General features: G+C 42.5%; 3 protein-coding genes across 5 annotated transcripts in view; 1 reads left to right on the top strand and 2 right to left on the bottom strand.

The window, feature by feature from the left end:
* si:dkeyp-23e4.3 (rho GTPase-activating protein 7) overlaps positions 1-3,603 on the top strand; it is a 45,423-nt gene extending 41,820 nt beyond the window's left edge. For both annotated transcript variants that reach the window (XM_017492951.3, XM_017492952.3), the window contains exons 13-14: positions 1,106-1,279; positions 2,030-3,603. In XM_017492951.3, the coding sequence (XP_017348440.1) occupies positions 1,106-1,279; positions 2,030-2,138 (283 nt within the window). In that variant the 3' untranslated portion in view covers positions 2,139-3,603. The remainder of the gene's footprint in view (positions 1-1,105; positions 1,280-2,029) is intronic.
* A 1,857-nt stretch (positions 3,604-5,460) lies between these two features.
* rars1 (arginyl-tRNA synthetase 1) lies at positions 5,461-18,003 on the bottom strand. The gene is made up of 15 exons (XM_017493323.2): positions 17,691-18,003; positions 16,574-16,705; positions 15,237-15,425; positions 14,824-14,932; positions 14,632-14,732; positions 13,638-13,759; positions 12,914-13,034; positions 11,990-12,119; positions 10,787-10,891; positions 10,293-10,471; positions 9,991-10,100; positions 9,748-9,853; positions 8,838-9,010; positions 6,721-6,968; positions 5,461-5,669 (listed from the first exon to the last, which is right to left on the bottom strand). The coding sequence occupies exons 1-15, from the start codon at positions 17,733-17,735 to the stop codon at positions 5,560-5,562; spliced, it is 1,980 nt and encodes a 659-aa protein (XP_017348812.1). The 5' UTR covers positions 17,736-18,003; the 3' UTR covers positions 5,461-5,559.
* A 1,096-nt stretch (positions 18,004-19,099) lies between these two features.
* Positions 19,100-22,690, bottom strand: part of LOC108278504 (transcription factor SOX-30) — a 5,304-nt gene continuing 1,713 nt past the window's right edge. Inside the window, exons 3-5 of one of the 2 annotated variants that reach the window (XM_017491934.3) lie at positions 22,399-22,590; positions 19,612-19,852; positions 19,106-19,483 (exon numbers count right to left, since the gene is read on the bottom strand). In XM_017491934.3, coding sequence (XP_017347423.3) covers positions 19,270-19,483; positions 19,612-19,852; positions 22,399-22,590 — 647 coding nt within the window. In that variant the 3' untranslated portion in view covers positions 19,106-19,269. Of the gene's footprint in view, positions 19,484-19,611; positions 19,853-22,398; positions 22,591-22,690 lie in introns of both variants that reach the window. The other variant, XM_017491935.3, reaches the window with a different exon arrangement.

Genomic DNA, 22,690 nt, shown 5'->3' with positions numbered 1-22,690 from the left:
TAGTCTACTGATTAGAAAAGATGTGCGTTCAAATCCCAACACTGACAAGCTGCCATGGTTGGGTTCTCGAACAATAACCTTAACGACGTCCAACTCCTCGGAGACTCCTTTGCAGGAAATGAAACTGGTTGATACTAATAATGATGAATGAAAGAATAAATAACATTAACGTCATCATCAGGAGGATTGAAATAGTTCAACAGGGATGGACTGGAGGAATCAGTCCAAAATCCCAGCATCACGGGCCTTAAACAAGGTTAAAAGTGTCATAAGAATGATTGACTGTAGCAACAAGGCTTTATATCAAGGCTATTTGTGAGAATAGACAATACTAAGCAGGTCTCTTAACAGTAGTAGTTTTTTGGTAGGTCTAATAATGCTTTTCGACCCTTTAACCCTGTTCCTGGAGATCTACCTTCCTGAAGGCTTTATCTCCAAACATAATCGTGCCCACCTGACCATCTAACCATTGCTTTAAGAAGCTCTTGATCAACAAAAACAGGTGTGTTAGATTTCGGTTGAAACCTGCAGGAAGGTAGATCTCGATGAAGAGGGGTGGTGACCATTTTGCCTATGTATGTACAAAACCTTTAAAAATGTTTGCCAGGCAAGTGTCTTGTATATTTTTTTTCAGCACAGATTAGTCATCATGACCTGATCATTCTTTTCTTTTCTTTTTTTTTTTTATACGACAAAAAGTGGCAAGTTTGATCGTCAAAACAAACGTGTGGTTTTTTTTTTTTTTTTTTCTATCAAACTTAACTTAGTATATCTCCGTTTCTACATGGTCCGTCAACGGCAAACGAACAAAAACACAAACACTAAAGGTTCAAGCCAGCACTTTCAGATTGTTGTAAAAAAGAAAAAGAAAAACATACAAGACTTTTCGTATTACTGTAAAAAAAAAAAAAAAAAAAAAAAAAAAAAAAAAAAAGAACTGATCGGATCCCGAAGAGACGCTGTATACACGCTCACCCTTTGCCTTTTCAAACTACTAGTCTCCAGTAACACTAAGAATCAACGACCGTGCTGCTGTTATTCAATATGCGTGCTCTATATACTCATGTTCGGCTTTTGAACTTCTCGACCCCACGTGTACCTGCAGGACGTGGCAGTCTGATCCTTCATCGGGGCCTCTGTTCGTGGCGGCCACTTCAGTCGAACAAGCTGACATATCAAACAGAGGGGTTACAGCCCGAGTGCTGCGCTGCATGTTCCTCGTGGAGCCGACGGGGCCAAAAAAGTCACGACTCACACACTTTTGCCGCACAGATACCAGGTGAGTACTGCTGATCATCTACAAGGGTGAAAATAATGCAAGATAGGGAAAGTTCCCAGTGGATGTTCTCCGTTATGTTCTTGGGAGATTAGCGCAGGAGTTTCCTGCATAACTCATTCGAAGCGATGGCTCTGGCAGCAAGTACAATCAATTAAACATAAGGACAGACGCTGTTGAGAAAATTGAAGCGCGCACCAGGGCTGTACTGTCACGGTGAAAAGGAAAGAAAAAAAAAAAAAGACCTAGAGCAATCATTTGAAAATATTGCGCTAGCTATTTTGACTGGCATCTTACCTGCTAGTTGACAGGTTTTGGAACGTAAGGGAAGAGGGAAGAGACTATATATTTACTTCTATATTGCATTATACGGTTTACTGCCAAAGCAAAGTGACTGGTCTAGTGCTGCGTGTGAATTAAATTCATCTCTGTCACAACCGTTAAGTTAATTACAACCACTTTTGCGACAGCGGATTCCACTCAGCTAATCCTATCCCTTTAGTCTTATTAAAAACACACAGCACAAAAATGTGGCAAGTAGAAGATTTGTTGACATTCATTTAGGCCAATGGCAGCTTCTCATGTTTATTTGTTCCTTTTAAGTCTGCTTAACATTGTCTGCATGCCTATTGGGGCCCATCTCATTAGCGAAGGAGGAAATTGAAAGTAAACTAGTCTTTGTGCGAGGCTCTCACGGCCCATGAATCTCAGAATCCCGGCATGGAGCAGAAAATAACTGTCTTTCTTTATCAGGGGCCGATCTCTGGAGTGGCACAATAAAGTTGGTGGGCACCTGCTTTCATCCACGCTGGTGGCAATTAGGGACTCCTTTAAGCCCAAGACGAAAGACGCGAAGCTATGAAAGGACAGCGAGGAAGCCCTTCAGAAGAACAAAAGGAAGAAAGTATATACATATATATCGTCGTATGAGGAGCAAACGGGATTTCAGAAGGTGTTTCACGGGCAGCGGAGGACAATAACAGAGCCTTTGTGATGCAGAGACGATTCTGGTTGATGAAGAGGAGCAACCGTATGATGAGATGTTCCAGGACAGTCGGTCGGCTTGGCTTATCAAGACTGACAAGGAAGAGTGTCAGAGTAATGAAATGTCTTATCCCATTTGAAGGACCGTTTCACAAGCTAACAGACTGCAAAGGTTGTCTCAGACACCAACAGTTTTTAAAAGGACGACTGGGTTACAATGTGAAAATCTGCTTCTTTGGGGAGTCGGACTCGATGCCGTTCGATGTGGAGACGCCACAGGCGCGTTACCTAAAGCAGTGGCTCGTGATCATAGATTTTGCTAAGGCGAGGTGACAATAACAACAACAACAACAAAACAAAATAAAGTTGAGAGGCTACCATATTTGACTTATAATGGAGTCGACAACATTCCAGTCATCCGGTGTACAATCCAGCGGCTCGTTTTGAGCGGTTTTAGGCTTTTCAACCGTGTTCCTTACAGAAGGTGTGTTTCCCGAAGAGCTAATATCGTTAACCAGGGTTGCCAGGGTTCAGCAACATCTCAAAGACCACACAAAAGACCTTAAACTACCATAGAAATGGTTCTGTACATCATAGATGCACTGTCTGCAGAACCTTACCTTTCGTCGCAAAAACTTTATTCGATTTAATTCAGATCATCTGCTGTAAAACAATCTAGGCGGCGAGCTCAATTTGGCGTAAAATCTGCGATCCTGGCAACCCTGTCATTAACCGTCCTATCCGCTGCTCCTCCCTTATGAAAAACGTGTATAAAGCGATCATGGGGCAGAGTGATTCCTGCCCTCTATTTATTAGTGTGTGGTGCACTTCCCATTTTTGACCACTAGGTGCAATAACAACTCTACGGAGCCAAATGCGGAGAAAGGTGAGCAAATCATCTGTCAAGTAGCAATGTTTTTAAAATCACAAATAAGATAACTAGACTTGCGCCGGAATTTAAAACGTATCGTGTTGCGTGAACGAGGACTTTGAGCGACCGTGACCCCGATTCATGTTGGAGACCGTAACTAGCAAACATTCTCGTATTTATTCCAGTGTTCGAAAGCGTTTCCGACAATGCTCAGCTCCTCCATCGAAGAGTGATCTACGAATGTGATCTAGAATATTATAGCGGAGTTTAAGGACGTCCACTGAACGCCAGGCTTCGAATAACATTGCAATATGAATATGTTTTGATACATATTTAAAGATGTGTGATTAATTTTATTGAACTTCCAAATCTTTTTATGATGGACTTAATATAATTTAATATAACAATGTATTAAATGTTACAGAGGAGATTATCTGAACATATCTAAACCATTAAAGATGACTTTGGGGGACTGGCTGAGCTGTTTTATTAAGCTTTCTTCACGATACAGTAACTGTTTGATGTGTAATAAATTTTATCTGTGAAAAATTTCTGTGAATGAAGCTAGGACAGGAAGCTAGCACCTCCTTTTTTTCCCCCCACTTTAACACTTGACATGACAACACAGGAACACATCATAACTGAAGCTATATTTTTCAGTCACTGGTGTGGAAATATTTTTTTAAATAAACCTGAATTTTAATCACTTTCTAATTAGCATTAATATTAGAAGTAATTTGTTACATGTGGCACTTTTTAAACACAACACAGGTTTATCCCTGCCCAAAAAAATAAACATTATTTGTTAAATGTGAAGGATCTGGAGAGATTCTGTATGGAGGAACGGTCTCAAATCCCTTTCCATGTATTCTCCAACCTCATCAGGCATTATAGGAGAAGACTCAGAGCTGTTATCTTGGCAAGTATTGACTAAAAAGGGTGCCAATAATTGTCGCATACCTATATTTAACAAAGACTTTTTTTTTTTTTTTTACATATAAATGTGTTTTATTTTTGCGAGCATTTTTGTGAATTTTTTTAACAAAAGATCAAAAGGTTCAACAATAAAGACCATTTTTGACAGCCTTCACAGCTCATATTTACCAAGGGTGCCAATATTAGTGGAGGGCACTGTGTATAGTAATAAGGGACGATAATAATAATAATAATAATAATAATAATAATAATAATAATAATAATAATATAAATCAGCATCTCTTTCAAGTGGGAAATCGAGACAAGAGATAGGTGTGTGATAGGAGGAAAGGGGCGGGGCTTCCAAGTTGTCAATCATTCCAGGTCCACCTATCGATCGGCTCGTCCGCTGATCTTATCGAGGCGATAAACGACGACTGATCTTTCCTCCTATTCTTGAGTGAGAACTCGTAGCAGCGACGTTAAAATGCAAAGAGTCGTTAAAGCCCCTGTTTAAACACCTTCCCCACTGCGTAAAGCTCTTGGAAAATAACAGACACGTTCAAGAGCTGGAGTTAATAATAAGATAAGGAAGAGCAAACCAAGATATTTACCTTCAGCGCTACATCCCACACTTATCAGGAAGTGTGCTGGTAGTGCCTAAAGAACAAAAAAAAAAAAAAAAAAAAAGCCCTGAAAGTAAAATCTGTCTAATTAATCTCCATACCGATTATCAGGCCAAGGCATGGCATTAATCATTCACGTCCAATTCATCGCAGCTTTGTGCTTAACTATAGTACGCCGTACAAAATACGTTTCTCTGATTAGGAAACAGAATGAATCATTATTTCTATCTACAGTAGATTAGAATATAGTTTGGGGAACATGTAGTGGTGTGTATTCACTCTACACCACCTTTCACCTAGAGAGGTCCCCGACAAAGTATTGCCAAATCTCGGGAAGGGGGCGGGGCTTAACATCAAAGAGTTCAAAACACTCGTGCAAATCATTCCGGATTCATATATGTCGATTGGATCATCTCCTGTTTTACTGAGTGGTGGGGAAAGGGAAAAAAAAAAAAAAAAAAACGACTGCTCCTTTTGAGCGATGAGTTAAAGCAGCGTACTCCGATGTTAAATTGCGAAACGAATAAAGGATGTCAGGTCAATTATATAAAGCTTACATAACTTTAACTTGTATTTATTGTTCGACAAGAACAAGAGCTGCGCTTTTTTAGATTCATCGCCTTCACCGCCGTCAACAGAGTCGCACCAGTGTCTTCTGGGAAGCTGGAGATTATAGCGAGGAGTTATAGCAGAGCTGTACACAATCGGGACGGCAGCTCCGACAGGTCCATCGCTCAATCTCTGGATATCTATTCCGAGGAAGAAAAACGAGCAACGGGAGACCAAAACACGTTAAAGCCGTTTGGGTTTTATTTGGTTTACGGTACAGATTCAACGGGACGTTCGTAATTGGCTGGGAAGGTCGTGCGGTCGATGCATCCGGTAGGTCACATCCTCTGGACTGGTGTGAGGCCCAATATGTCAAAGGCTTTGGCCATGACGGCGGCCGTGGCCTCGCACAGGAGCATCCTCCACATGTTCACTTTCACCACCTCTCCTGGGGAATAAGAACGGCAAAGCGGTGACGTTAAGCGAGACCTTCTCACAGAAAAAGTCATTAACAACAACATCACCAAAGGAGAATGTTAAGCGAGGCAGTGTTCCTGCTTCACTGAATCCCCCAACAAAGGAATGCTTAAAAAAAAAAAAATGATTCAGTAGGAAAAATGGCGTAACGAAGAAGCCTGAAAAATGTGCAACGACATTCTTTCCGGCGACTGATTTGGCCATTCAAAGTAATTAGTACAATCAGCTGAATGAATTAAGCAATAAATATACACAAGATGATCTACAGAGCCAAACACGGGCTGCATTCTGGCTCTTAAGTGCCATCTACTGGACAACACGAATAACTACAGTAAATGACTTCATCTGTATCCTCTTACCTCGGTGATATAGCGATAAAACGGGAGTAGATTACATCAAATCTCCACTCAGACATTAATTAACATCTTCACAAAGAAGATCTAATCACCATACTTCCAAATCAACTTTTTTCCCCCTCCATCATTACTAGTCACAGTTCAGTGGTGCTTCTCGTCTCTTTTTTTTTTTTCTTTTTTTTTTTTAGCGGAACGCCGTTGTCACTCGTCGCGATTAAAAGGAGCTAGGTTTCATCAATGTCGCTTAATCAGACTAATCTAATTATAGGAGTTGAGGAACACTGAACTGAAGTCCCGCGTCTGACACGACATTACGTCTTATAACTAGTGCTCCGAGATCTAAAGCCTGGGGGGGGCAGACTTACTTTTATCTACACGTGTGCAAGACGGCTAACATCGGGGGCAGTACAGCACCGCGTCCACTTGAACTTTATCGTGATCGAAATTGAATCAGATTGCAGAGCTGGTGATAATCACGTTGACGGCGTAACGGTTCGGGTTTTGACAGAGCTCGCCCGTGTGTTTAACACTGTAAAATAATTCCTTGGCACGACGCCAGCTCGGTGGATTAAAACCCTAATCAAGCCTCAAACTGCCTATTAAGTCCAGCCGGTTTGTATTTAGCACCTAACCCTGGCGTTTTCACGGCCACGCTGCGAGCCTCACCTGTCTGCCGGTCCTTCTCTACGCAGTAGCAGCTGTCGTAGAACTCGGTGAAGGTGGTGGCCAGCTCGTAGAGGTAGTCGCATAGCGTATGCAACAGCAGGTCTTCCATGATCTTCTGCAGGATCTCGGGAAATCTCAGGATGCACTTGCCGAGCTTCCATTCCTTCTCGTGCTCTAGCAGGATCTCGCACGTCTCGGCCGCTTTGCGCAGTGCCGCTTCTTCGATGTTGGCCAGCCTGGCTATGGACCTGAGAACATGACGAGACTGGGATTATTACTCGGCGGTATTACTACGTTCCTGCTCCAGCGTTCCTTAAGGTTCTTTACGCTCTCGGCGCTAGGGTCAGTCGATCGTCGCACGTGTCCTGCACATGAAGCGAAGGAGGTTTTATTCAGATGTGACGCTGCGGATTATCACCGCGAGCACGATCCGTCTGTCTAACGTCATATCTTCCTTTACAGTTACATTTATATAGCGCTTTTGTAGACACGCGACGTGCTTTACATTGTATTGGGGGAGGGGGTTGGTATCTCCTCAACCATCACTAATCACTAGTGTGTAGCATCCACCTGGATGATGCGACCACAGCCATAGTGCTCCTGAACACCCATCACACACCAGCTATTAGTGCAGAGAGAGTGATGTAGCCAATTCAGAGATGGGGATTATTAGGGGATGATAGACAAGGGACAATGGGGGAATTTCACCAGGACCCCGGGGTTATACCCCTACTCTGGGATTTTTAATGACCCCAGAGAGTCAGGACTTCGGTTTAACGTCTCATCCGAAAGACGGTGCTGTTTTTACAGTACAGTGTCCACGTGACTCTACCGGGGCATTAGGACTCACACAGACACCATGGTGAGCGCCCCCTGCTGGTCTCACTAATACCGCTTCACTAATTAATAATTTGTGTTAGTTATTAACCCCTTTCACGCCAGAACAATCAAGACAGGTTTTGTTCACTTTCTTGTTTACGTTCAAAGAAGAAGAAAAAAAAAAGGAAAAAAAAAACGTTGTCCGTCTGTGGTTTTCTTTTTCATTCCCGTTTCTACTCCCTGGTTAAAAAAATAAATAAATAAATAAATAAATAGATAAATAAATAAATAAAAAAAAGCAGGATAAGAGCTAGATCTCAGTAGGTGAGAAGCTCTGAACTCCTGCCATGAGGCCAACTGCCTTTCAGAGGAACACACACACACACACACACACACACGTTTATCCATGTGAGGTGTGTCCCTTGAATTACAAATGGCTGTAGCTAAACAACACCACCATACCTACCACAAATCTCAACCTCAGTCACTAAAAATCCCATTTTTGGCTCTTTTAGTTTTCGCTCCCTCCCTCCCTCCCTCCCTCCCCAAAAAAAGTCTTAGGAAATACCATCATCTGACCCTCACGCAGAGCTTAAAAACCCAAGCACACACACATTCACACACTTTTACCATCTGTGAGGTATCCAAGGAATCTTGTCTGACTTGTGAATTACTGTATATAAATAATTTCACACATTTTAATACATATTTCACGAGATACTATGTGGAATACAAATAAGAAGATAAAAATAGCAAACCCCCCCCCACCCCCCACCCCCCACTGCACTGAAACGCATGTAAGACGTTTATAAAAACAATAACAATAATAATAATAATAAAATTTAAAAAAAAAGCCATGATGCAGGGTATTTGCACAGGCATAAGTGCATCCACACGGTCACGTTTTAAATGATAAATATTAAATGATATAAAAATTTAACGGTGCTGATATCTCATGGGGGAAATTAGCACGACCGTATCGTGTTAAATAAATTAAAGCTGCGCAAAGTTAGTCATGAGGTATAGTTGACGCAATGAGAGTGGTGAAGGGCGCCAATACTTAATTCCACCATGTTTCAGAGCGACCTGAAATATCCAACTCCCCTCCATGCACACACACGCGCGCACACACACACACACACACACACACACAGAGTTTCCCTGTGAGAGGTATTGATTTGTACAGGGTCCATCGAGCAGCCGCAGTGAGACTGCTCCTTTCCCGCTAGCTCGAGAACGAATGTAGCCTGCACACCTCGCTTACAGCCATCGATCCCGAGCGGACGAGAGACGCGCACCTGATACGGGTGAAGGCGTACAGCAGGTACGCGGCAGTGTTGCCCCTGTCGTCGAGCATCTTGTCGAAGGAGAAGACGTAGTCGTTGATGCGGTTGTGGGACAAGTCCGCGTACTTGATGCAGCCGAAGGCGACGGCGCGCTGAGCCTGGATCAGCTCTTCCGCCGTCAAAACCTGCAAGAACACGTTTAACAAATGAACCTGCGTCTCATGAAATAGCACTGAACGAGCAAATCGGCCATGTCCCCTGACCTTACACCCGCTACGACGATGCGGGAAAAAAAATAAATCACACAGTAAACAAACGAAACTTCCAACGTGCTGGAGCAGATCTACGTTTTAGTTTTTTTTTTTTTAGGAAGTATCGGAACTACGATGAGGTGAACGCACGTGAACGCCGCATCAAACTCGTACTTTTCCACGAGGCCGGACTTCGCGAGTGGGTCGATAACAAACATGTAACGCATGATGATGATGATGCATCCGGCTAAGCTAATACACTTGGGCGAAAAAAACAAACAAATAAACAAACAAACAAAAACAAAAAGCTTCCAGCCGTTGAGGCATAAGAAGGATATTTAAGATGATCTAACTGTTAAACAGCCCGTCAGATCAAGTGATGCTGACCGAAGGGAACTCGGATCATCACTTCGTTCCAGAGGGTTCACGGGGTTATTTAGAGAAGTCGCTGCAGGTCTTCGGGAGTCGAACGCTCGACAGTACGTCTACATTTTGTTATTATTTGCTGCGCCGTGATATTGTTTGAAGCAAACCGCTGGAAAAGCCAGGAAAGGGTTAAGCAGTGAAGTGAGGCGCTCTGAGAGGAATTTAGCGTGGAACGGAAGGAGCAGAACAGAGAATGAACGAATAAACCTGTGTCCCCCTGCTTTGTTTGTGCCCAATGCGCTCACCTTATCTCTCTCTTTCTCTTTAAGCTTGTCCATGGATCTCTTCAAACCCTCTTCCAGCAAGTCCATTAGCCTGACCGTGTCCCCCGAGCGGGTTTTAAATTTCTTCCTGTGCCACAGAAAGAGTGCATTAGAGGAATATGAACAGGCCGGCATGTAAAGCAAAAAAAAAAAAAAAAAAAAAAAAAAAAAAAAAAATGGGACAGTGCACAATCTGCTTTCTTATTAATTGAACATTGTACGTACTTGTCCTCTCCCAGAACCACTCCGAAACCAGCGTGCTCCACGCGCGTGACCTTGGGGTCGTACCAGCCGATCGCTCTCGCCGCAGCAAACACCACTTGGAAGTGCGTAGCCTATCAGGGAATAAACACACGTGTGTGCATGTGTGTGTAATGTAATATATATATTATATATATATATATATATATAACTGAATGCTAGTGTGAGAGGCGGAACTTTCTGAACTGACAAGGTGATATGATTGGTCGGCGGTCGGATGTTGGTGGGATCACTGACCACACAAGCGAGAGGCGATACTAACGCACCTGCCCGCTGTCTGTAACGTAGATGAGGATGTCACCCTTCTCGTCGAAGAGGCGCTGGCGCACGGCTGCGAGGTCCGACGTGTCGTACGTGTAGCCGCCGTCCGACTTCACCACCGTCAAAGGGATGGGCTGGCCAGGGATGAATACAATCTTCCTGCCCTCGTCCAACTCCACCAGGCCTGAGAGTGAGAGACAGAGAGGGAGAAGTAGGAGAAAGAGAGAGAGAGAGAGAGAGAAGTTTAAAGCAATGCTGCCCCCTAGTGGATACACATTTTTGCACTTCATACCCTATTTCTCTAATGTTCAGATTGTTTAATACAGTGCAAAGGATCTGCCATGATGTAATTCACATTCAAGGGCATGGTGTCTCATACACAAAACAAACCTGAATAATCAACCGACATATTTGCCGATGATTATCTATGTTCGGCCGTTTACGCCGAACGAGTGAGATCCACAGCAAGACGAATCAGAACCTGTAACGTCCCACTCACCTTTCTCTTCGAACTCCTTCACCACGTCGGTCATCATGTCCTGGTAGAACGACTCCCCTCGCTCCAAAATACGGATGCCCAGGCAGTCGTAGACCTTTTGGAACTCTGTCTCGTTTGCAGACATGAGAGGAAGAGGAAAAGAGAGAGAAAGAAAATAAATAAATAAATAAATAAATTCAAAACAAACCCAGAGGGACAGTATCGCTTAATTACGGAAGACGGACTTTAGGGAAATCTAACAAACACCGACCCATTGTCCTTCACGGGGGAAAGTCTCTATTTGTGCACTGGGTCTGGTTGGAGCATTCAACTGGACAAAGTTTCGCCAAAAATCCCAATTTATCAAGGATTTAATCGAGAACTAGAATTACGCTTTTTGGTCTTGTCTGCCATTCAGACTTCAGAAACTATAATCCAGATCCGGTTTATTAATTATTTCACATTTTGTCAACTTTTAACAAGATCGATTTGTTCAACACGGACCCACGCTTGTATATTACCTTCTTATTACCGTAAAGTCAATTTAACTCGCTGCAAAATCCTTATAAAGCTATGCAAGTAAAATAAAGAGGCCTACAAGTGCTGAGTTCATTGTGCCTCCAAGCAGCAATTTTTCATCCCTCCACGTAATTAGTTTCAACCCTGATGCCCTGAAGCTTTGTGTGAAATGGACTTGAAAACTGAGCTGTCTCTCCTTAAAAGGGGCAGGAAAAAAAAAAGACCAAAAAAAAAAAAAAAAAAACCAACTAACGGCTCATCTTACTCTTTGATTTCTGAGAACGGCTAACGACGAAACGAAATTATTCACTGTTTACACCCCTTCACCCCCACCCCCCACCCCCACCCGCGCCACAGATGAATAAATGCAACATCTTTCAATACGCTCGCAGTCTGCGGTGTAATCAATTACGGTGGACGGAGCAGATAATAAATCTCACAACGAGGCTATTAGGTGTCTCGTAGTATTAGGTCAACCATCCATTTAGATTTAGATCAACATTGCTCAGACAGTGAATCAGGGAAAAGAAGAAAAAAAAAGAAAGGAAATTAAATTAACAGTCCTTCAAGCCTGCTCGGATGCTACCTCGGCTCTGATGCAGCCCTGCCCCCTGCTGGCCATGCGATTATTTTACATTCACAGTCTCTGCAGCATGACCTGTATGTCGGGAGCGCGAGAGCGTTAAGAGTTTGGTGTGAACGCACCTTCCCGAGACACGTCACAGATCAGATTCCAGGCCTTGATGAAGTCTGGCTCTTTGCTCTGCAGCCTGACGACACACTGGTAGGCCTTCTTCTTAAACTCCTCGTCTTCGTCGAAGCGCTTCTTAGACTCCTGAGAGTGAAAAGGTGAGGGAATGCGGATTATCAGCGTTCGAAACGATAGCATTCACAACAACAACAACAACAACAACAACAACAACAACAATAATAATAATATTTTTCTAAATCTCGAGCTTCCTCACGACACGATATGTTTTTGAACGGATATTTGGTGAATCAAATAAAAATACAAAAATTGATTCCTTTAAAACTTTAAAGTTCTGGTCATTTAGTTCTGGTGTAAGCAGCCACCATCAGAAGTCACATGATTATCTGGATGGAGTCGACTCGCGTGCGGAGTTTGTTAGAGAGCATACCCAAACAAACAGCATCACGAAGACCAAACAGCTGTCGAAATAAATCCAGGACAAAGTTCTGGAACAAGTATAAATCAGGGTTTGACGAAAGGCATTCATTTGGAGATTCAACAAATATGTGAGACAAGGTTCTGTGGCGAAATTATACCAAAAATTAACTGTACAAAGAGCTACGTATCGCAGAAACCCAACAATGAGATGACATTTCCAGTGGGAAGCATGGTGGTGGTGGCACTATCATGTTGTGGGGATGCTTTTCATCAGCAGGGACTGGAGAACTGGTCAGGGATGAGAGCCAAATACAGGACCGTACTAGAAGAAAACCTGTCCCGGTGTGTGAGAGACTTAAGACTGGGCTCGAAGGTTCGATGCTAGGCGTGCAGGATAACGACGCTGCCGACGCGACGGATGTTAGAACGGTTTATAAAATCACAAATGAGCGCAAGTAAGGTGCGCTACTATAAGGTGTAAAGAACCAAGGGTGGCTTACTTTGTAAAAAGCCTGGAGGTCTCCGATTGGTGGGGAAACACTCAGATAATTCGGGAACTTGTCCTGCAAGTGAGCGATGAGCATTCCAAACTGTGTGCCCCAATCTCCCACGTGGTTCAACCTGAAATGAACAATTCCACAAGAACTCAAAACTACTGGGACAATGTGTGCGTGAGTGTGCGAGCGTGTATGAGTGTGTGTGTGGCACACGACTGGGCGATATGATGATATAATCGTGATAAACGACATCACAATACACTTCTCGATAGATATCGTTGATATTATTATCTCTCTTAATACCAAAAATATATATTTTTTTAAAACTCCTCCTTAATTTATGTTCGTGTACATTACAAGAAAATTTTTTATTATTAATTATTAAATAAAGTAACATCAGATGAATTAAATTAATAGTACTATATATTTTTTTAAATATACAATTCGAGTGTAATTTGTTTGTAGACGCATCACTACGTTTTCACTGGCAGTTTGTTAGCATCTAATTTTTTCTACAATGGTTACGCGAAGCTTAGCTTGTTACATAAAAACATGGCGTAATTAGCTCATTACGGTTCATATCTTCTGCTTTGACTCCACTTAACTCTCCAGTATTCTATTTTTTTTTTAAAATATATATACACATCTGAGCCTTGAGTGTTAGAAAGGGGCCAATATTGTTATTATTATTATTATTATAATAGACTAAGAGTCTGGCTAGACTGACCTTAAGACATCATGGCCTAGATACTCAAAAAGACGACACATGCTGTCCCCGATGATGGTGGAGCGCAAGTGACCGACGTGCATCTCCTTTGCGATGTTTGGAGAGGAGAAGTCGATGATTACCTAAAAAAAAAATAAAAGAAACGTATATAAAAGAATTAAACCATGGCGGAACAGTGCCTCGCATAAGTATTCACTCCCCTTTGAACTACCCAACATCGTGTACTGGATTGAAATGGACTTCATTTGGGATTATTACCATTTTATTTACTTTCCGTTTTGCGTTCCGTCAGATTGGATGAGGAATATTGTTGACAAACAGCAACTGTTCAGGTTTAACGTCGTTAGCATCGTGATCCCGTCGGAAGCTAAACCTCCCACCCAGTCTAGAACGGGTTTTCTTCTAGGCTCGCCCTGTATTTGACTCCATCCATCTCGCCCTGAACCCTGACCAGTTTCCCAGTCCATGCTGGTAAAGAGCATTCCCACAACACAATGCTACCACCCCATGCTTCACAGTTGAAAAGGATGACACACACTGTATGTAGTACTGGGTACAAATCCAAACTGTTCTGATTTGGTGTCATCAAACTAAAGAACCTTTTCCTAACCAATCAATGATTGATTGTTTGACTCTTCCAAAACTTTGGGATAGCTCCTCGATCATCACGATGCTCTTTGTTTAGGTATGTTCTCAAACAAACCCTGGGGCCTTCCATCAGCAGTTGTATTTATATCGAGATCGATGTATTTAGGGGGTTCATAGCCGTGCGGGGGGTGAATACTTTTACATTCATAACGTTTGTGGAGCAACAGGATGTACAATCCAAATTAAGTCCATATCAGATCAGGCTGTAATGTAAGTAATTTGGTCAAGTTGGGGGGGGGGGGGGGGGGGGGGGGGTGAATACTTATGCCAGTCAGTGTACAACTTGTATCATCTGCTCAGTGAAGATCTTAGTCATAGTTGCTGTTAAGAATAAAGTTCGTCCAACCTTCTTTTTCTTGTCTAAAGCCGGAGGCTGCACGCCGCTGAGCAGCAAGTTGCTGAGAAGTTTTGACACGAACGACTTCTTGAGGTAAACGTTAATAAAACCTGCAACAACAGAACATTACTTAACATCGTTCATGAAAGTTTCTTTGGATCCTAGCAAGTCCAGATCACATCTCGTGTAATAAAACTCCACCTGGTCCAGCGATTTCTGTTCTCTCAATGAGTTCATTGTCAGGAATGTTTTGGGAAATCTTCTCAGCTATCTCCCTGGGGTTAACCTTCAATCCTTTTCCCTTCATCATCTGGGAAAAAGAAAGATAAACACATTCATTGAACGATCTTAGAAAACAAATAGTCGAAATGAACATAATGACAGATTAGGTGGAACGATGTAGGATAATATTGTCAGGAAATGCAACTAGTTAGCACTGTACACTCGTAGCCACTTTATTAGGAACACCTGCACGTTCAGGCACTTATAAATGAATTTTTATAAATCCAGCCATCATCCCTTGCATTTCTGTCTAGAGCTCTACTTACTGAGTCTGAAGATGCTCTAGGTTGAACGATCACTCAATACAGTTAATACAGTTGCTGATGACTGACCTGAGACATTGCCATGGCACTGTTGCACTGGTAATCTCCAAACTTGGGCTGTTGGTTGGGTGCGACAGCAAGCGGTGGGTTCTCCAGGTCGGGGTAAGCCAAGCTGATAGCATGTCCAAAGATCTCCTGAAGTCTATGGTTGACGTTGGTCATGCTCTTGCTGTTGCAGCTGTTCTCCTCTTGTATACACTGGAAGGGAAAGCAGCGAAGAACAAAATGTCCAAAATTTATCAGTATTCTCTCACAAGTGTGGGGAAAGGAGAAAAAAAAAAAAAAAAAAAAAAAGCCTCCAGTGGTAGTTCACGTCATGTTGCATCACTCATAGCCATTTTTTGTGAAACACGCTAATACGGGATGAGGAGATAAACCTCACGCTTCGATTCAATATTTGGATATTTATCAATATTTTGATGGATTTAAACCTCTTTAAAACAACACTAAAACAATCCCTGAATCCCAAATGTCTTCCTCTAGAAGGCTATGGTGTAAAGGCCGACCGATGGTGGATTTTACCGCCACCGATAACCAAGTTGGGCAACGAGTTACCTGCCGAGAACCGATTGATCAACCGATGCTGAATGAAAACATAACATTCAAAGTAAAATATGACTGAACTTTATTAGAAAAATAAACAGTACTGACTGCACCAGGAAAACGTACTGTTCTTTTTTTTTTTTTTAATGAAATAGATATATAAATGTTCATATATATGCACTATTCATAAATATTAAAGTAAATAAAAGTTCCATCCAGACCGTTACAAAAAGTAACACTCTAAATAACAAATAAAAATAGAGACATCCAAAATGAATCAAAAAACACTTCAAATAACACAACAAAATTAGTCAGTGATGGTTTATGTTTCAGCAAAACACGACCAATCGGTCGACCTCTACCATGGTGCACTAAGTAGAATTAAATCCTAAACATAGCTCATAATCATGAGACATTAGACAAACGAATAATACGCCTTCCTTTTTTTATTTTTTTATTTAAGCATTAAAACAGCACTAGATAATCAAACGCCCTGAGACGTGACTGATCCCCGGCTAATTTAGCACCACAGCTATTCTTTTTATCATATTATTATAATTATTATTAAGTGAGTGAGTATTTTCTATTACGAAACAGCAAACAAATTGACGCGTGAGATGGAACACGTCCTACTTTTGTACAGAAAGTGAAACGGTCTCAGAGCTGGAGAACTCGTATTTCTACTTTTCAGCCAAACAAGAAAGCACGTTGTGACACAATACTGGAAAATACACTCTTCACAAACGCTTCACAATTTTTCCACAAAGGATCTGCGTGAGACGAAGAAAGCGTCAAGCGTTTACCCTTTTGAGGACGTTGAGGCGATATTTCAGCCTCACGTTCTCCTCCATGAGCTCCTCCAGCACCGGTGAGGAGAAATCAGTCTCCTTCTTCAGGTTCTCCACCTGAGACCAGAGAGCCTGAATCTCCTTTTCCTGTCAGGACGAGCACGACAATCTTTCACTGTTTTCATCAAATGTACACTATTATTATTTATTAATAATAAATCCAGGAATCTGTTCATATACAGCAGAGTCCAAAAGTCCAAAAAAAAAACACAAAAAAAAACAAAGCTTCTACTTTTGCATTCTTGTCTAATTTAATGCAGTAATTTGCATCAGGAATGATATTATCTTACATGAATTTCTTAGTATTTCCTTTCTTAATAGTTCAATCTCAGCAAGAACATTAAGCATGAGCATTCAATTATAAAACAAATCAAAACCTGACAAAGAAATTAGGAATATATATTATATATATATATGTTTACACAGTTTGAAAGTAAAACCATTCTAACAATAAAAGCGTCAGTTTCAATCAATTTCAGCTTTATTTTCAATCAATTTCAGCTTTATTTTCAAGAATTACACCTTTCTGAGCAAGCACTAGGCTATGGCGCCACGAACACTAGATACTTCCGTACTAAATAGTATGCACTCATAACAAGACTCCGTTAGCTTAGTACTAATCTTACATACTATCTAGTACGGAATGCTTCAACCGGTTTCTGAAGCTAACCAACCGGTTAGCCTTCACAGTCCGAGCAACTTTTCCTTCTTTATTAATTAAGCAACAACATCTTGCGACGTTAGATAAAGAAATATAAAGGCTTTCTGCTTTTTTTTTTCTTTTCTTTTTTTTTTTTAAATTAATTAAATACTCAGAACTCCAACGCTACCAAGCATTTACTAGATTGCTAGCGTTGAGTGCTCAAAAAAGGCTCGATGCTAAATCCCCGCTTAGGGCACTACATAGAGTGCACACGCACGCTTCACTTCCTGGCTTGGTAGTGCACTCGTATAGTGAGGAGGAAGTTATTTGGACTGGAACCCGCGTTACATCAGAAACCATCATACACGCTTTAAACATGCCCTGTGTATTTCTTTAGGAATGCTACAAGAGTTGAAATGTAAATCTGACCTGGTTTTGAAGCCGGTCTGTGTACTCTGCTAAAGGGTCCGCCATATTCAGCAAAGAATATATATTTATATATATTTAAAGCTACAACAGCGTGTAAAAGTTGTTCAGTGCTCTCTATCCAAGTCTGATACAGCTTTCACTTCAGGCGCAGAATTGTGGGAGGACACTCGACAAGCCTAAAGACCTCCCAAAAACACCTATCCAGCTCCGATTCCCTTCAAATGCTATTGAAGTTAGAAACGTGTAAAACAATGTCGTATGTAACTTTAGAGACGGTCCCTTAATTTCCGCATATCTACGAATCGAACGTGCAACATCAAAGCAGCTTTATTCCAATCGACGTCACAAGCGCAAACACAATGATGCGCGAGCCAGGAAGTAGCTACTCTTAAGTAGTAATGAGTAGTTTTGGATTTGGATTTTTTTTTTTTAATCACATCATAATTCCCATAGTTCCATTTGTGTTACTCCAGAGTTTTGATGACTTTATTATTATTATTCCAAATTGTGGGGAAAATAAAAAATTAGTGTGTCTAAACTTTTGAGCGGTAGTGTATATGTGGTTCTTTCCCAGTCCATCGCAGGGCACAATCACACTCACATTCACACACCCATTCATACACTGCGGACTCTTTGGACATGACAGTCAGCCTACCATGCATGTCTTTGGACTGGAGGAGGAAACCGGAGTACCCGGAGGAACCCCCCGCTGCACGGGGAGAACATGCAAACTCTGTACACGCAGGGTTGCGGCAGGAATCGAACCCCCAATACTGTGCACCCCCAGTTGTGGTATTATATTCCAAATTTAATTTTCAACAAATTTGGTGGTGTTAAAATTCTCCTCAACTTTCATATTAATAAAATCCCTGTTAAGCTATCAAACTTTCACAGGTAAGCCCTGTTGTCTTGGTTGATGGTATATAAACACAATTTCTCTCCCCACAGATGTTTGATATGGAATAATAAAGATATTAAATATAAAAATAAAACACGTTTTTTAAATATTGGTTTAGAAATGATATATTATTGGTGAGGTTGTAAGAACCCCAAGGCAACAAAAAGACTACACTGCTTTAATGCCTTGAGCTTTCATCCAGCTTAAAGACTTTTGTTCTTGTGACTTTCATATTAGTGACGTTGCTTAGACTTTAATACCCCTATGTATATATACTGTAGTTCTTCACTTCTGTGTTTATTCTTCTTCTTCCTATTATTATTATTATTATCATTATTATTATTATCATCATTATTAATTCATGTTTTTCTATCTATTCTTTGCATTTGTTGTACGAGTTGCGATGTTAAATAAAGCATTGATTGAAAAAAAACATAAAACCTAATGTTATTCTACATCACTGTATTTATTTGAAGAGGATTTCAGGGTAGAAAATGAAATTAATAAATGTTCTCTGTGAATGTAAATTCGATAATCACACATTAGGACGTTGGCTTTAAAAACCTTTATTTAAATGAACACTAAAACTCATTAGAAATAAATATGAACTGAAGATGAGCATGACAGCATGTACACTAAAGCACTCTAAGCATTTGAATTTCACCACTGTCCTCCACTTCTCTAAGGAAGGCTGTTGAACAAATTCTCCAAGGCATGTATGTCCAGGATGTCTGTGCTGTCCTGGGTGTCGTTGCTGTGTGTTTCTGCCCCAGGCTCTCTACAGAAGGCATAATCCTGGTTTAAGGCAGAAAAGGCATTGTGGTCCTGGAAAGAGTCACCGTGCAGGTCCATGAGATGAGCCGTACTGCATGTGCAGTCAGAACAAAGCAAGCTGCTGTAAACAGAATTAAACAGAATTCTGTGTGCATATTACAAAGCAAATGGCTCTTAAGATGCCACAGTAACACTTCATTTGCATCCATTTGTCTTCTGAAACCATTCGAATGAAGCTTACAGACTCACCTGGTCTGGCAGAATGGCAGCCTAGGCATGTAGAATGGTGGAACAAAAGGGAAACAAGATGGGGCAACGAGGACGCCTCCAGGAGACATTGGTACTTGTGAGCGGGCAAGGCCAGGGAACTGGCCACTAGATCCAGGCACCAGGCCATGGCGTGGTACTTCTCTTGGCATGTCCATGACTATATGGTGGTTTGGCTCTTGAGCAGGTCTCCTCCTCTGTGAGGTTGTACTCTGCAAACTGCCTACAAAGATACAAAGACATCGATGTGTGGTTTTGGCACACTCCTGATGTGAAAAGACATAGTGTGATTGTGATAGGACAGGTAGGATTGTCTTGATGGATAAACAGGATAGAAACATGCAATTTTGATTTAAAAGCATGATGCATTACAGCGTAAACACTAAAGCATGTTCATCATACATTGAAGATGAAAACTGTTTGGGGCACATTTTACCCGGTGGTATACAAGGACATCCTATTTGACAGACAGCTGTACTTAAATTGTTTATGGATAAACCTGAAACCACATTTACACACCTATTCACACACTATGGATAGTTTGGAAATGCCAATCAGGGAGGAAACTGGACTACCCAGAGGAAACCCCCAAAGCACAAAGAGAACATGCAAACTCTGCACACACAGAGCAGATTAGAATCGAACCCCCAACCCTGGAGGTGTGAGGCAAATGTATTAACCACTAAGCCACCATGCCCCCTGGACTTGAACTAACTGTTGCATGATTAATTAATTCCATATTGTCACGTTCCGAGGGTGGAGACGGAAGCAGTTGCGGGTGACAGAATCAAGGCAGAATAATCCAAAGGAAGAGTCAAAGTTTGTAGTCGTGAAAACAATCAGGGGTCACGCGATCAGGCAAATAAACAAATCGAGGCTAGGGAGAAATCGAGGTCGGGGACGTAAACACTGGTCAAATACACTTAATCTAAACTCACAAGAAAAGAGGTTAGCAAAACGGCAGCAAGCAAGTCTACTGAACGTATTAGTTCGCATTAGTTTGCTTCCAACACTCAATACTCTTGAAAACACTCAACTCCGAGGAATAAGAGCCAGTATTGTGTGTAAGAGGAATAAGAAAGACAGCATTTTGTACCGGAGAACATTGGATTGGTCTGCATGGCTGAGTACCGCAAGCTGGAGTTTCTGGGTGATGCTACCGGGATGTTCTGAGGCGGAGATCTCTGAGGATGTGCCAGGGGTACGGTTGGTGACGCATTAGAGGTAGTGTGCAGAGATGGCACTACTAGTAAAACACTATGCTCTCCTGATGGAGCGCGCTGGTCTGGAGGGTGAGTGGCTCAGTACAATGGGTGACAAACCCCTTCCCAATGGGGGGCCCATCAATGGCCTGAATCCCACGAGGCTTGATTAGTGGACGAACAGGGATGTTGTGCTGCTGTACAGTGTTCTGATCGCTGAAGTTCCCCGCCGCTCCTGAGTCAATCAGCACTTCTAAAGTACAAGACAATCCTGAGTATTCCACTATTACAGGTAGCAAAAATGCAGGTTGAGATACGATCTGGGTTTAGGGACTTGAACTCACCCCTGGCTGATGTGGTTTAGCCGTCCCGCTCTCTCCTAGGTCTCGGCGCTGCTTGAGAGGTCATTGTCTGATGATGTGTCCTTCCTCGCCACAGTAGAAGCAACGAAACTCCTGACGCCGTCTCTCTCTTTCCTCTGCATTGAGCTGCGTACGCCCCAGCTGCATGGGTTCAGTGGGGATGTCTCGCACCGCCTCTGCAGCCTCGTTGCGTACAGTGCGGCGGCTCTGTGGCAGGTGATCTACGCGGATAGACAAGTTAATGAGTGAGTCGAGGGTGAGTTGGTCGTCACGACAGGCCAGCTCTGTCATAACATCCGGGTTCAACCCCTGGCGAAACTTAGTCATGAGAGCTGACTCAGTCCATCCACTCTTGGCAGCGATAGTGCGAAACTCCAGGGCATAATCCGTCACGCAGCGTGCACCTTGTTTTATAGTCAGCAGTTCCTCCCCTGTCTCCTCGTTACCCGGAGAGTGATCAAAGACCAGCCGAAAGCGATCCGTCAGCTGTTCCAGGGACGTGATGGCACTGCCTCCCTGCTCCCACAGAGCCGTGGCCCAGTGTAAAGCTCCATGAAGTGGGTGATTCTCCGGCTCTCCGGCATCCCTGGGTAGCTTGAGAAAAACAGGGAGCACTGGAGGAGAAAACCCAGACAGCGTGCCGGATCCCCGGCATATTTCTCCGGCGCCGGTATTGGAGGGAACTGCGCAGGCGTCGGTGTAGCGACTGGCACAGTTTGAACCAGCCTAGCCACCTGCGCAGTCAGGTTGGCTAGCTGCTGGTTCTGATCGCTAATCATTCTACCGTGGCCTTCAATGGCTTGACGCCACAGCAGATCACCCGCTGCTTCCATAGGAAGGCGAAGTAACCTGTCACGTTCCGAGGGTGGAGACGGAAGCAGTTGCGGGTGACAGAATCAAGGCAGAATAATCCAAAGGAAGAGTCAAAGTTTGTAGTCGTGAAAACAGTCAGGGGTCAGGCGATCAGGCATACAAACAAAACAAGGCTAGGAAATCGAGGTCGGGGATGTAAACACTGGTCAAATACACTTAATCTAAACTCACAAGAAAACAGGTTAGCAAAACGGCAGCAAGCAAGTCTACTGAACGTATTACTTCGCAAAGTCTGTTTGCTTCCAACACTCAACACTCTTGAAAACACTCAACTCTGAGGAATAAGAGCCAGTATTGTGCGTAAGAGGAATAGGAAAGACAGCATTTTGTACCAGAGAACATTGGATTGGTCTGCATGGCTGAGTACTGCAAGCTGGAGTTTCTGGGTGGTGCTACAGGGATGTTCTGAGGCGCAGATCTCTGAGGATGTGCCAGGGGTACGGTTGGTGAGGCATTAGAGGTAGTGTCCAGAGGTGCCACTTCTGGGCTGAATCTCTTTCTCGTCCCCGAATTATAAACCCAATCTACATTACAGGAAAGAAAGGTTTAAAGAGTAAAGCGGCATAAAAACAACACAAAGTCTCAGTCTTGATATTTTCCTAATTTTCAAAAAAACCCTTGGAA

The sequence above is a fragment of the Ictalurus punctatus genome, chromosome 18 (assembly GCF_001660625.3).
Source record: "Ictalurus punctatus breed USDA103 chromosome 18, Coco_2.0, whole genome shotgun sequence".
Lineage (NCBI taxonomy): Eukaryota > Metazoa > Chordata > Actinopteri > Siluriformes > Ictaluridae > Ictalurus > Ictalurus punctatus.
This window is presented reverse-complemented; position numbering and strand designations above follow the sequence as displayed.